At 43.1% G+C, this 13,336-nt stretch overlaps 1 protein-coding gene and 1 long non-coding RNA gene across 3 annotated transcripts in view; one reads left to right on the plus strand and one right to left on the minus strand.

Annotated features, from left to right (window-relative positions):
* LOC115605827 overlaps positions 1-2,247 on the minus strand; it is a 94,431-nt gene extending 92,184 nt beyond the window's left edge. Inside the window, exon 1 of the long non-coding RNA XR_003990738.1 lies at positions 2,209-2,247. This is a non-coding gene — a long non-coding RNA (uncharacterized LOC115605827). The remainder of the gene's footprint in view (positions 1-2,208) is intronic.
* Positions 2,248-7,134: 4,887 nt separating this feature from the next.
* Positions 7,135-13,336, plus strand: part of NUDT4 (nudix hydrolase 4) — a 29,239-nt gene continuing 23,037 nt past the window's right edge. For both annotated transcript variants that reach the window (XM_030480848.1, XM_030480849.1), the window contains exon 1: positions 7,135-7,553. In XM_030480848.1, coding sequence (XP_030336708.1) covers positions 7,455-7,553 — 99 coding nt within the window. In that variant the 5' untranslated portion in view covers positions 7,135-7,454. The remainder of the gene's footprint in view (positions 7,554-13,336) is intronic.

Here is a 13,336-nt window from a genome sequence, read left to right on the forward strand (position 1 = left end):
CCAAAACAAAAACTTGAAGGAGTCCTAGCTAGCTCTAATAACCTATTTCTTTTTGGCTCCATCCCCCATATCAATGCCATTTTACTGTAACCTTACACAGAAAACATACTCCACCTGCTCAGAAGCTAAGCAACAGAACCCCAAGCATATGGAAATCACCAGGCTAAAATCCAGAGCCGCCACAGTGATTTTCTACTGCTATCAACATGTGAGCTAACATGCAAATCTGATTGCCCACAAAATGTCCTTGCACGATTCCCTGTGCAAAAACAAAACACGCACACATCCGTGCCTTTGACCCCAGCCAAGCCCTTATGCATAGCTTAAATGCTACCTTCCTCTGGCCCTCTTAACACTAGGAGGTTCAACTGTTAAATTGCAAACAGCTCCACTGCATATATTTAGTAACAGTAGCTAAACCACAGTCACTGAAATAAAAGTGATAATACCAGGCCCCACTGTAATTTGGCTCCAAAGCCAGTAACACATTCAGTCTTCACATATTCTCTTTTAAAACAGAGCAATGATCAGCTTGCATCTCTAGGTGTTTTCAAGTAGTCCATAATCAATTTTACAGTCTTGTAATGGGTCATAAAGACGATCATGAGTAACTATGACTAAAAGTTGGTGGGGTACCTATTATGAGCCTACTCCGCCCATATTGACCTGTAGATCTCATCCTTTTTAAAGGTTGCTTCATATAAGAAACATTAAGCCTGACTAAACACATCGGGGTCAAAAGCCAGCATTTTGGAATGAAGCCTTCAGATGAAAACAGTAGAGAGGAACATTCCGGGGGTTTTATTGCTTTCTCTGCTACCACATCTTCGCAGTAATCGCTTTTTCCAGTAAGTTGGATGAAGCATGCAACATAACAACACTCAATATTGTTCAGATATTTAAGATACCATTATTCTCTACTACAAAGATTTACCTTTGAAATTCAACTAGACATAAGAGTAAACTTTAATCACTGTTTACTTCTCACACAGAATTACCTTTAGTAATTATCTCAAGTATTTCTTGAACTCAGAGATACACAAAATAGCTTCCACTCCTATTTAACACAGTTTCTTGTTAAGTGTAGTTTGGCCAAGGCTCCAGTGTTTTTCTACCACAAATTACTGGGTTTTTTACAGTCAAAAAAAAGATGTGCATTATCAGACAAGCTCTTCTACTAGATTTATATAGTGTCATATCAGAAATAGATAAGCTCCAATAGTCAGTAACCTGGCTACACAAACATACCAAAATAAACATAATACATAAATGACCTGTTCTGTGGGACTTGAGTGCCAAGTCCAGTCAAGCAGACTTCCATTAGATTAGGAAAGACTATTGCTTAAATGGCAGTCTATCCTTCCATTTTTGATGCATCTGTTAATAATACAATGCAACTACCATTTTATTATTAACTTGGCTTCTAAGAGATAGGCTGTGCCAGAAAGAACTGCATGATTTTGAGGCAATCCCACTACCAACACCGTCCCACACCCCACTGCTGCAAAACACGCTCCATAGCAGATTTAGCCAAACAGAACATGTGCCCATCTCTTGGCAACCCAGTTCAAAGTGCCATTTCCTCTGTGCCTTAAACTAGGGCTATAGAGCAGTTGACATTTCGCAAGGCTTGCTGCTGCTGCTATGGGAGTGATAACTTCTTAACCATAGGTAGACTTCCAAAACAATTCAGGTATTTACTCAGCTTTGAGTCAGTGAAGTCCTATATTCCCAAGAAGCCCAACTCCTCAAAACCTAGACATATTTTACCCTATTTTATTTAGGAAAATGAACAAGGACCAACGAAGACCCTACTTATACTACTACAATCTTCATGGGGCCACAATTATATTTTTAAATGTTTGCAGGTAAAGCAGAGTTTCATTGGAAGGCATAACTTTACCACTGAACAAGCCCAGTAACTCATACAGTTTCCCCAAACTACATCCACTTACACCAAAAATAGTCTACTACCAGAATTAACTCAAAACTTTAATAACAACAGTATTATCGCAATGAATTTGTAACGAAGAGAAGAAAACACTAAAGACCCAACTGTGAAATGCAATTTTCACAGGAAGAGCATTTATGAACCTAAAACTAAACAACAGGACATCCCACTAACAAACCTCTACAGACTGAGGAGCTTAAACCCAAGTGTAAGATTATATAATCTTGCAGAGAATATGAAATACATTTCATCCTTACCTATTTCATGAAGTCTGGAAAAATCTTTGGGGGTTTAAGTTGTCTCTATGATAAAGATAAAATAATTTTGCATCAGTTAAAAAAAAAATCTTCTTTGGGTACTTTTACTGAAGTTGAGTGTCATCAATCTCGCTTTATTGTAGAAGCCAAATAAAACATACTAAACGGTTCTGTAAGGTAATACTTTTTCTATTTTGCTAAATGAAATTCAATTTTAAGCAAATCCAAAACCAGTCACAATCCACTGAACTCATAAAAGTACGCAATAGCATACAATACTCAATATATAAACACACTCAGTTTGTCTACAATCGAATAAACATAGCTGTATTTAATTGATCTCCCCATTTTCATTCACTGGTGACTATTATTCATCACCATTTGTAAACATTTAATGCAAAACCCTGCCTTTACTGGGAAGGTCACTGCTACCAGACATCAAAGCAACGTTAACCATACTTTTTCATTAAAGGCAAGATTATAAAGCTGGGTTAGCAGACAGTAATAGTGTAATTGCATACAATTCATACAAGTTGTTCAATGATAACAAACCAAAGGAAAAGATATTTGTTGGCAGCTGTAGTAGTACTCTAGATTCACCTGAAAAAAAGGCAGCCCTATGGATGGGGAATCCAACCCTTATTATAGTGAGCACGTACAAGTATTCTCTTTAAAGTGCATTTTACAACAGATTTATGTGAAGATCTGGCTCTGAGGGAAAAGACAATGTGGGACTTTCTATATAAAAATTGCTTTATGCAGATGCAGGATTTAGAAATAAATTAGGTGTTCCATTTTCTAAAGTTCTCTCTGCTCAGTGTTTACCTGAAGAGAGTGTGTCTGTAATTTGGCAAGTTTTTCGCATATCTTTTTGGCACTTAAAAGCATTTTTAAAATAATGCTGTCATTTTCATAACTGTTAAATCATTGGAAGGATGACATTTTAAGTTTGTAGGGAAATGAGCTTGGCACTGTTCTCTTTTTATTCCTTATAGCTAATGACAGAGTAGTATAAAATCTCAGAAGAATCACTTCTCCCTCCTATTGCATCTTGTGGGAATAAACCACCTTGAATAAGAATGATGAATAACTGACGAATATTTATCCTCTCCATATACCAAACCTTCTTATATTCAAATTTGTTTAAGATTATTTTTTCTTCTAGGTTTGGGAAAGGTGCTAACCAGTCAGTCAGGTTAACCTTCCCAACCTCGATGCTACTGTAAGTTCTGCTGAAACAATGCCTGGGCCTAGAGCTGCACGCAGCCTTTCACCAGGCTACAAGGCAGCTGAACGAGGATTTACTGTTCCACAAGCCCACACAACGCGGCACTAGAGGGATACATTCCCAATAAACTGTTTGCTTCTGAACTTCCAGATTTTTGTGCTAGTTTAACTGTTGAATATTAAAGAAATGTTGTAACTGTGACAGAACAAATTATTATCTAGAATGATGATAACTACAGACACTGGTTTCTCTAATACAAAGAAATTCATTTGATGTGCTATTTGCAGAGGTGAGAAAAAAAAAATCTAAGTATCTATTTTTCTTCAGAGCGAATGTTAAGTAGAGGACTGAAAGTACCTCCAAAGCAAATATTTCATTTTTATTAACCATAATAAATGAAGAGTGGAAAAGAAAGTTACATAAAACTTGCTAGGACATAGTTATTGAACAGTGCAATTTCTAATCTTGGCAATAAATGTAGGTCGAGGGAACTGGAAAATCTAATTACTCTGTAAATTTTTAAACCTGTTTCTTCTCAAGGAAAAGAAAATTGTTCCCTTGCATTTAAGCAGACTTCACCCAAAGTGTAACTACAGCTAAGTAGAAAGTTATTTTTGTCTGAATGTAGAGGTTTTTGAACTTCCTTTAAGTATCTTTGCATCCTGCATTGTACACTCAGCTCCGGTTCACACTTGTACTCAAGGTATCATCAGTTACTTCGCAATTACCACAGCTCTAGTGCAAAATCCAGAGACACACTTCACAAAAAAACACAATCAATCAAAAAACCCACCTCTGAATAAAACAGACCTTTGGTACCACACTGTAGCAGTGTGCTGCAGTAATACATCCCATTCAATTGTAACTTGACTCCCAGCATTCATACACCGCATTAACAAAATACAAAGCAAGGCCTCAGTTACAGAACTACTGTGCATATGAATATGTCATAGCATTGTAAATGTTAATTATTTACTGATGATTTGACTGTTTTGCATACAGTTGTTGCTGACTTCTGTGTATAGGCAAACCACATAACTTGGACTTGTAAGAAGATCGAATAAAAATGAGAAAAAAAAACCCAAAACCTTGAATATTCAAGCTTCTTGCTGATTCCAAAAACCAAGGGCCATTTAAGAATCACATCAAGGTACAAAAAAACCCCAAAACATCGCACCAGCCCACTTTTTAAAATTCATCTGCCATTACTTTTTAATATGTATCCATATTCAATATGTTGGGTTTCTTCTATTTTATAAAATAAAAGCCTAATTACACATAGGCAGAAGTTGGGGCTTTCACAAAAACAGAGAGAGCTCCAATGAATTTACATGTCATTGGACTTGTTACAATGTCTGAGGATACATGGAGTAGAAAACGTAACTATAGCCAGAGTACTGACTGGCCCTCTCACGGAGCAATTTCTTCCGGCTCTTACCTCTGTGGTACGTGACAAGAAACCACCGAGTTTCACAACAGAGACAGGATTTGTGTGTTGTGATCGGATTTGGCAGTCAAATGTTTTGTTTGGTTTTGGGGGGTGGGAGGGGTGAGCTGTACAAAAGTGGAAAACCTAGCCTAAGCTCAGCTGATCTTTGGACACTGCTCTCGTTAAGTATAAATCCTACTTTTGAACTTCCTCCAATTACGCGAGAGGTGAAGCTCCTCAAAAGGAAAAAAAAAAGAAGATCATTCCGAAAAAGACATTTTGAAGACTTAAAACATGTTTGTCTTAAAAGGCAAGCCCTGAAACAGTAGCTCAAGGAAAAATCCAGAGCAAAATGAGTTCTATCACATTATAAAAAGCAGACCAATGGCAAGAGACTTTTTCTTTTTGCTATGTGCATTACATGAATGCACATCTGTGTTGTTTGTAAAGTTGTATCCACAAAACTACTACTTAATTTGGAGCCCACACTCCCTTTTCTGTATCATGGACGAGTTTATGAATGCAAGCACCAAAACCATGGTTTTATTCCTCAGCATTCTCAAAGGCTTCAGATCTCAACCCTTCAAAGTTTGAACTAAAAATTACAGCTCCTATTGGGTTTTGGTCTTTCCCTCACAAAGAATTTATTCTAACTGGGGATCCATTAAATAAATACTAAAATTGCATATAGCCTGTGGCCTGACTGGTGACAGGTAGTAATGAATGAGACCTGCATCTGCACTGAATGAGGAGAAACAGAAAAAATCTGCCAGTCCATTTGCCAAGTGGCAAAAGTGGCAGGGGCTTTCTGAAGAAAAAGATATTTATACAAGTAATCAATATGTACAAAAAAATTAAATTTGGAGTTTCTTAATCTTTGGGTGTTTGACTTTGCAGCTTTTTATAACTTTAACAAGATCATGTATTCAATACAATTGTGCTTTCCTTCCTTCAGCTTCCATGGTTTTCAAGCATGATCTAGCACTGACTCATTGCACTTGATTCACATTCAGAAGGTCCAAATTTCATTAAGAACCAAAGTAACCAGTGATGAAAACCAATCTCCTTCCAATGCATGTCACAAAAGCATATAAAAAGTCTGACCTGTCACAGATCAACAAGGTTGTTTAAAAAAATAATCTTATGATGAAAAAAAAATAGGTGTTCTGAACAACAAGAAACAAGTAGGATAACTTACAGCACATTGTTCTCCTCTGAAAATACAAAGGATCCTACTCAACATCAGTCAGAATAAGATGAAAGAAAACGCTCACGAGAGAGTTTGGATAGGTGATTTCTACTAGTACAATTATGTAAGCACACGTTAGGTTCCATCGGCTAGTATGACCAAGGAATCTTTCTTGCACAAGCAGAAACTGCTTTGATGGCTACTTGCAGTTGTCAGCAACCCAGGGGCATTGAATAGAGCAGTATTTCCTTGCTTTGTTTTTGGTTCGGTTTTGGGAGATTCTTTTATGATAATGAAGGCACCAGGGCTTTCACCCTACCAGATGATAATAAAGGTATGTGGATAGCAGGTCTCTTCCTGGCCTATTAGCAGGATTGGGAAAGCCTTTTGTCCATCCTCAGCTCCTAAATAATGTTATTTATTAAATAAATAAATAACTAGCATTGGCTGCCTGCTTTCCCAACCTGCATGCACCAAGTCTCTTACAAAAACAAGTTATTTCAAAACCAGCGTAACTTACATTGGCAAAGCCACGCTGCTACTACGGTACTTGCGCTGCGCGCATCCCCGCCCGCCGCGCCGCGCCGCGGGAAGCCGCCCGCCTCGCACACCTTCGCCGGGCTCCCTGCCATGGAGGCTGCCAGCGAGGCCGCATCGCAGCCGCGCCCGGAGAGCCGCGCCGGGCACCGACCCAGCCGCGCTGGAGCGGCGCCTGCGACAGCCCCACACACGCGAAGGGCCTGCTCCCGCCTCACGGGGACACCGAGTCGCACAAGCCCGTGGGGCATCACCGCGCCCATCCCCTCATACAGCCCCGGCTCGGCGGGACGACCGCCGCCGGTGGGACGCTGGGGGCTGCCCCCAAACACCGCGGCGGGCGGGTTCCTGTCAGCCCTTGGCACTGTAAGGGCCGGCGGGGGACGGACCAGCCTCACCCCAGGGCCTCCCACCGCAGGAGCCGGCGAGGGGGCCCCGCCGGTGACTAAGCAGGCCGGCCACCGCGCGCTGACCGGCCCTTCGCCCCGCTCCCCGGCCCCCCCCGCCGCCGTGTCCCGCCCGCCGCCGTGTCCCGCCCGCTGCCGCGCCCGGCGCCTGCGCGGTGCGGCGCGCGCGGGCGCAGGAATGTGTGTTACAGTTAAATAGTGGGCGCAGGGGCGGCCGCTGCGGCGGCTGCGAGGGGCGAGCCGGGCGGCAGGGGAGCCTCCATGGCGCGGCGCGGCTCCCGGGGCGACGGCACGGCGCTGCTGTGACAGGAGCTCGGCAGCTGGGACCGGCCTTCCTCCTGCCCCACTCCTGAGCGGGGGGCCCGCGCCGGCGTCCCGGGGGCGCGGCGGCGCTCGGAGAGCGGAGCCGTGGCGGCAGCGGCGGCGGCCGGGGACAGCCGGCGTGTCACCGCCTCTATGATGAAATTTAAGCCGAACCAGACGCGGACGTACGACCGGGAGGGCTACAAGAAGCGGGCGGCGTGTCTGTGCTTCCGCAGCGAGCGGGAGGACGAGGTGAGCTCGCCGAGCTGCCGCGCACGTGGGGGTGCCGGGACCGGCCGGCTCGGGCGGGGTTCCCGCTCCGCCATCCCCCGCTGGTGCTGCCTCCCTTTGTCTGGCCGGGGGGCGCGGGCTGCTCCCGGGGGACACCCCGCAGCACACGCACAGTCGAGCCGGGGCTGTCTCGCTGAGCCGGGGTAGGGAGCGGCTGTGCGGGCCTCCTGCTCTCCGCAGCGGGGGACTGCAGCGGCTGGGCCGGGTCGGGCCGTACCGAGCCGGCCTGTGCTGAGCCGAACCGGCTGCGGGGCGGGGCGGGCACGGCGGCTCCGCGGCGCGCCTCTTGCCCACCATCTTGGGGCGGCGCGGTGCGGTGCGGCGGGCGCGGGCCCACGTGCGCGGCGCCTTCCTTTGTGCGCGGCGGGCGGCGTCCCTCGGGCTGAGGGGCGGGAAGGTGGCGCCCGGGGCGGGACCGGGCACCGGCTGCGACTCCTGCGTTATCCTTTGTGTGCCCGTAACGCGCACAAAATAGGCTCCTGTGTAATGGCGCAGCGAGGGCAGGGCTGGTGCTGCCCCCAGGACGAACCCCCTGCCGTACCTTGGTCGGGTTAAAAACCCCTTGTGTTTGGAAAACCTTGGTTTTCCCACCAAGGGAGTAAAACGGTCCTTAAAAATACTTTGTTCAGGGGCGGGAGGGGGGTTGGTGTTGCGGTTTGGTTGTAGAGGCTAGTGCTCAGCCAGGGTTTTATGTTGCAGCAGAATCGGAGGTGGCAACAAAGTTGTCCTGTATTTCTAGCCAAGGTCAATTGCGCTGGCCGTTATGGGGAAACTTTGCTGATGGCTTCATTGCACAATGCGTTTACGGACTGTCCCAGCCTGGAAACATACTGTTTTTCGTTTTCATTTTGTTGTTTAATAGCTATAAAATAACTAAAATGGTTAGGGTTTGAGTTATACACACCCTTTTAGCTTCTTCCAGCAAACAGATAGTGTCTATAGCCGAGCTGCCAATATGGCAAACTTCTTGCTTTAAGCATGTACTGAGCAATATAACACAGGCAGGGAGAGGCCTTGTCTCAAAACATGGACCCTTAGGTTTAGGCAAAAATGTTGGCTGGTGTTCTGGTATATGCCATTCCCTTTGTGGTATAAATACAGCCTTGGGACCACACTGATCATCTTTTCCTAATATTATAAAGAAGGATGCCCAGCAGGAATCTTGCTTGTTCATGATATTGGTCTAGCTTTTCTTTGGTTTCAGCAACACATCTGATACTCCAGTATGCTTCTCCATTTATGTGTCTTAAGTAGTTATTTTTGGATGCTATTCCAGTTTAAAGTTCAAACACCTGAGCCACTGTTACAGCTTTCTTGCACCAAACTGTAGTTGGAAATTCATGGTTGGGGTCTCCTTTGTCAATAATTGCCATTCATTTTTCATTTCCTGCTGCGACTTCTTGTATTCTCTTTCAGTCTTGCATCCCAGTGAGACCACTGGCTGCTTCAAAAAATTGCTTGTGTGTAGGAACACTCTCTGAGGCTGAGGATGGTGGTAGTAGCTTTGCTGGGCTCTGCAAGAAGAGTGGATGCTGACACTTGTTGCCCTGGAGCACTTTGTGGTGGTGCGGTTGCATACTTGTATGGCTGGCATCAGGCTGGGCTTTGGCATTGTGAAAGTAGGCACACTTGAGGATGAAATGAATGGGATAACACAAAGTCAGATTTGGGACCTAGGTTAAGGGTGAGGAGACAGTTCAAATCACTTTCTGATAAGTTATTTCCAGAAAAGCAGTGGCAATATCTTGAGCTTGCTGAGCTGTTTCCCAAGTGCCAGCTGTCTGTACCGGTACAGAATCTATTCATTAGAAGTTTGATGCCTGACTACTGTTTGTGATTAACTTGTAGCACCAGCCACATTCCCTGAGTTGGCTGGATGAGGCATGTTTCTGTTGTTCTTGAAACCTGTTGTCTTAATAAGTTTCTGTGTAGGCCTGCTTCGAAGTCTACATGAATGTCTTCAGTGTTTCCTCTCCAATTCTCTAGAGGTTGTACCATTGATTTTTTTCAGCTGACCTACATCTCCAGGGATCTTTTAAGTGCAGGGTATCTTCTGCTGTAAAGGAGCACAAAGTGAGTACCTGCGTGACAGGCAGAAGAGGGGAACAGCAAACTTCTGTAGAAACTAACTGGTTTTTTTAATGTGGAGATACTGTCTCTAAGACTTTCTCAACAGATCGTGTTCTACTTTTCAGCTGGAGCTGGTAAGTTTCTGTCTGGAGGAATGAGTATCTGCAGCAATCTCCTGATACAAATCTTAAAATTAACCTGTCTTCCTGCTTCTGTTCTGACTTTCTGAAAGGCCAGTCCATATCTGGTTGTGCTTTTGCTTTTTCTCTCCTTCTTTGCACTTAGTGTTCTGTAGTCATTTCTTCTGTAGCAGTCATTCCTTTCTTAGCACGTTTTTGATGGACTTGAAGTCTTAAAGCCTCATCTCCTGAAACTGACTTTCTCCGACCATCATGGTAGCTCTTTCAACTCCTTCAGTTAGACAGCCGTATTTTTTTAATGTGGGCAAAAGTTGTGGGTGCTGTAGACGGAATCTCACTGTGTTGTTTAAAAGGTTACTAATACTTCTCTAGCTGTACCAGAAGAAAACATTGTGATAGGACCTGTCTTTATCATGATTGTAATGTTGTCATGTACTCATCTTGTGATTAGTGGTGGTATCTAAGTCTCGACTTGTTCCCACCTTGTGAACTTTGAACTCATACCAGGACTAGTGTTGTGGGCATAGATTAGCAATATGTTCTTAAGCAAATGTGATGTTCTGCAACTTCAGCATGAAATCTCCTTTAACAGGAGATGGCATTAACTGCCATGACTTACGGACACTGCCTCTCAATTTGGAGATGTACAAATTTCAGTAACAGCTTTTTGTGCTTGTCACCAATGAAAACCAGGCCAGTCACTGAAACATTTAATATCTCTATTGCTAATCATTATCTAGCAAAATCTGCTTGTTATGGCTTCTTAGTTTGCTTCTTATCTGTATTGCACTTCTTATGCTACCTTTGTGGCCTTGTTGAAGCCCGCGTTAGAGATGAATTTTATGGACTGTGAAGCAACATGAAAAAGACTGTAGGAACGAATGATGTTTCTAGTAAAACCATATTGTATTTCCATTCATTTTCTGTTCACTTCTTTTTCTTAATTTGAAGCATAGGTGGGCTCTAGAAGACAGCTGAGGCAAAATTCAGTTTGGTGGTCCCTGCAAACAGTTTGAAATACAGCCATTGAACTCCTGCTCTCCAGCTATAACACCCTGTCCAATTAGACTTACCAGCAGCCTTAGCTGCCAGACTTAAAATTGTTGAGTCAGTTCTCTTGCATGTTACGGGCTGGAAACTGGGCTTGCCCGCAGCCTCGCAACCTGTCAAAAGCTTCTGTTTTGTCTTGAGAGCTGGTGTTGCAGATGAAAGCATGTACTTGTGAGATGACTGATGATTGTCCAGATGCACCACTGCAGAAATCCTCCCTTCCTTTTTCTTTATCTTCAAGTGGCTCAACATAAGCCAATTTAGTGCTGTATAGCAAATTTTGGTCTAGATTTATTAGCCTTCATGCTGTGATATTGTATGATTTAAAAATAATAAAAAATCTTGGAGGAAGCCCAAATAGACAACTAGTGTGGTCAGTAGCTTTGGAATTTGGGGGTGGGTTTTTTTTAGTGTTTTAGAAGATCTCTTAGACTACTATTGTTAAAGTGTTGCCTGTTTTGGTCTCTGTATGCTGTCGTTTGGGCTGAAGAGAGAGCAAGATGGCTGGATATGAGCTTAAGTGCTGGCTCCTTCTGTTCTTAATGGAAATGAAACAGTAATTGCAGGCACTGTCTGCCCTTTGGAAAAAAAAAAAAAAATCTGGAAATGAAGCAGGAAAAATCCCATGAAAAATGAACCAAGGCTTTGTGGGCATGAAATGGGGGGGGGCTGCAGGCTTTTTCTTTGAATGAGCAAGAAGCTGTTAGGTGTGTGCAAAAGCTGATGGTATTCAGCAGACGGGGATGGGCTGGTGGATTTGTATATGAGGAAATACAAGTCTCTTGAGCAACTAGGAGATGTGGATGGCAGCTTTAGGATAAGCCTGCAGGAGAACCTCTCTCAGTCTGTGAGGAACGACTGCTTCTGTGGGTTGGAATTGCTTATACATTCTGCAAAAACTGGTTTTACATAAAATGTTGCTGTCCTAGGGTCTGGGCGGAGGGTAGGCAAGGAAATTCTTGCCTCTCAAAGCAGAGAATGAGGCAGGCCTTTAAAGCAGCAAAAGCAAATAGTAATAAACATATTTATACTCATTTGGACAACTGAAACAATTTTGAAAGCTAATTTAATTTTTCCTCCATCAACTACATATTATACCAGTAAATGAGCAGTTATTTCTAAATACCTTGAATATAAAACTTGAGTGTGTTCTAATGATTTTAGCATTCATAACACTGCTTTATGCAGTTGAATATAGTATTGAAAGCCGTACTTTAGTGTTCAGCCAGCAGTTGCTACTGGCAGATCTAACAGAATAGTTTCATATACAAAAATAAGTCTTGAAGTTTTTCAGTTTTTAGTTTTGTCATTTTTGTTGTTACACAACAAGCCTTGTACAAGAGTTGAAAATAGATGGGGTTTTCTGTCACTATTGAGACAGGAGTGAGGTTAACTACTGTCACACGCTTCTGGGGAATGTGGATTTATGGTTTTTCCTGTAGCAGAGCATACACGTGCATAACAGTTGTTGCCTCTTTGAGTTAAAAATGGTAGGCTCCCAGTATTGTATCTCCTTTTTGGGCTGATTTAGAGAATTGTATTGCTTGGGCTGTAGAATATCAAGATTTAAGAAACGCTTTTGTAATGTACCTTGTTCTGGTGGTCGCTTTCTTTGTTTTAAAAAATTGTAGTGTTCTTCAGTTTTGCATGGTTGTCGCTTCATATTAGCGATGGTTTTAGTAAAGGATAGTGCAGTAAAAGGACAATGTTATTTCTACCTGCATTGGTCTAAATAATTTGAAAACCAGAAAGACCAGTTGTAACGTAACCTGATCTATAAAACCAGGGCCCAGAAGTGTCACCTGGCTACCCTCACAAAATGGGGCATTCTGAGAATTGTAAATAAACTTGCGTAGTGACGAAAGGTCTTCCATACTTGACTCAGAATTTGCCATTTGGTTTTTCTGTCCTTCAGTGTAAGCTCTTGGGTATGAATACAGATAATGTGTGCTTTCAAATATAATTTGGAGTGTAACCATGGCACCATGTTTAAAGCTGGCATGCTCTCCAAAGCAATGCATGGACTGATTCAGCTTACTTAGCTTGGTTTGTGATTGCCTACTATAATATAGGCATATTTTAAAATACCAGAAAATACACATTTCAACACAGACTTCAGGTGCACTGTGTTTTTTGACTTGTTCTCTCTCATGTCTCTGCCCTGCTAAACATACAGGAGTATAATTGAGTATTAGGTTGCTGTGGTAGGGTTTATATGAGGTAACCAACTTATAAAACAAGTGCCTTGTTTATCTGTGGAAGTAGGGATAACAGCTTTCTGCAGGCATATGCAATATGCGCCTTGCTTTCACGTTGGGATCTTTTTTGACAAACTGCCACTGCTTACCAGCAGTGGAAGCTTGCAAGTTCAGCAAAGCCATAGGAATTCAGCTGTCCACCACACCAGGAAGCTTCAGTCTTCACTCATGCCTTTTCAGTGTCTGAAATCAGTCAACCATGAGTTGTTTTATATTGTGAAATCTT

This window comes from Strigops habroptila, chromosome 3, assembly GCF_004027225.2.
Source record: "Strigops habroptila isolate Jane chromosome 3, bStrHab1.2.pri, whole genome shotgun sequence".
NCBI classification, from domain to species: Eukaryota; Metazoa; Chordata; class Aves; order Psittaciformes; family Psittacidae; genus Strigops; species Strigops habroptila.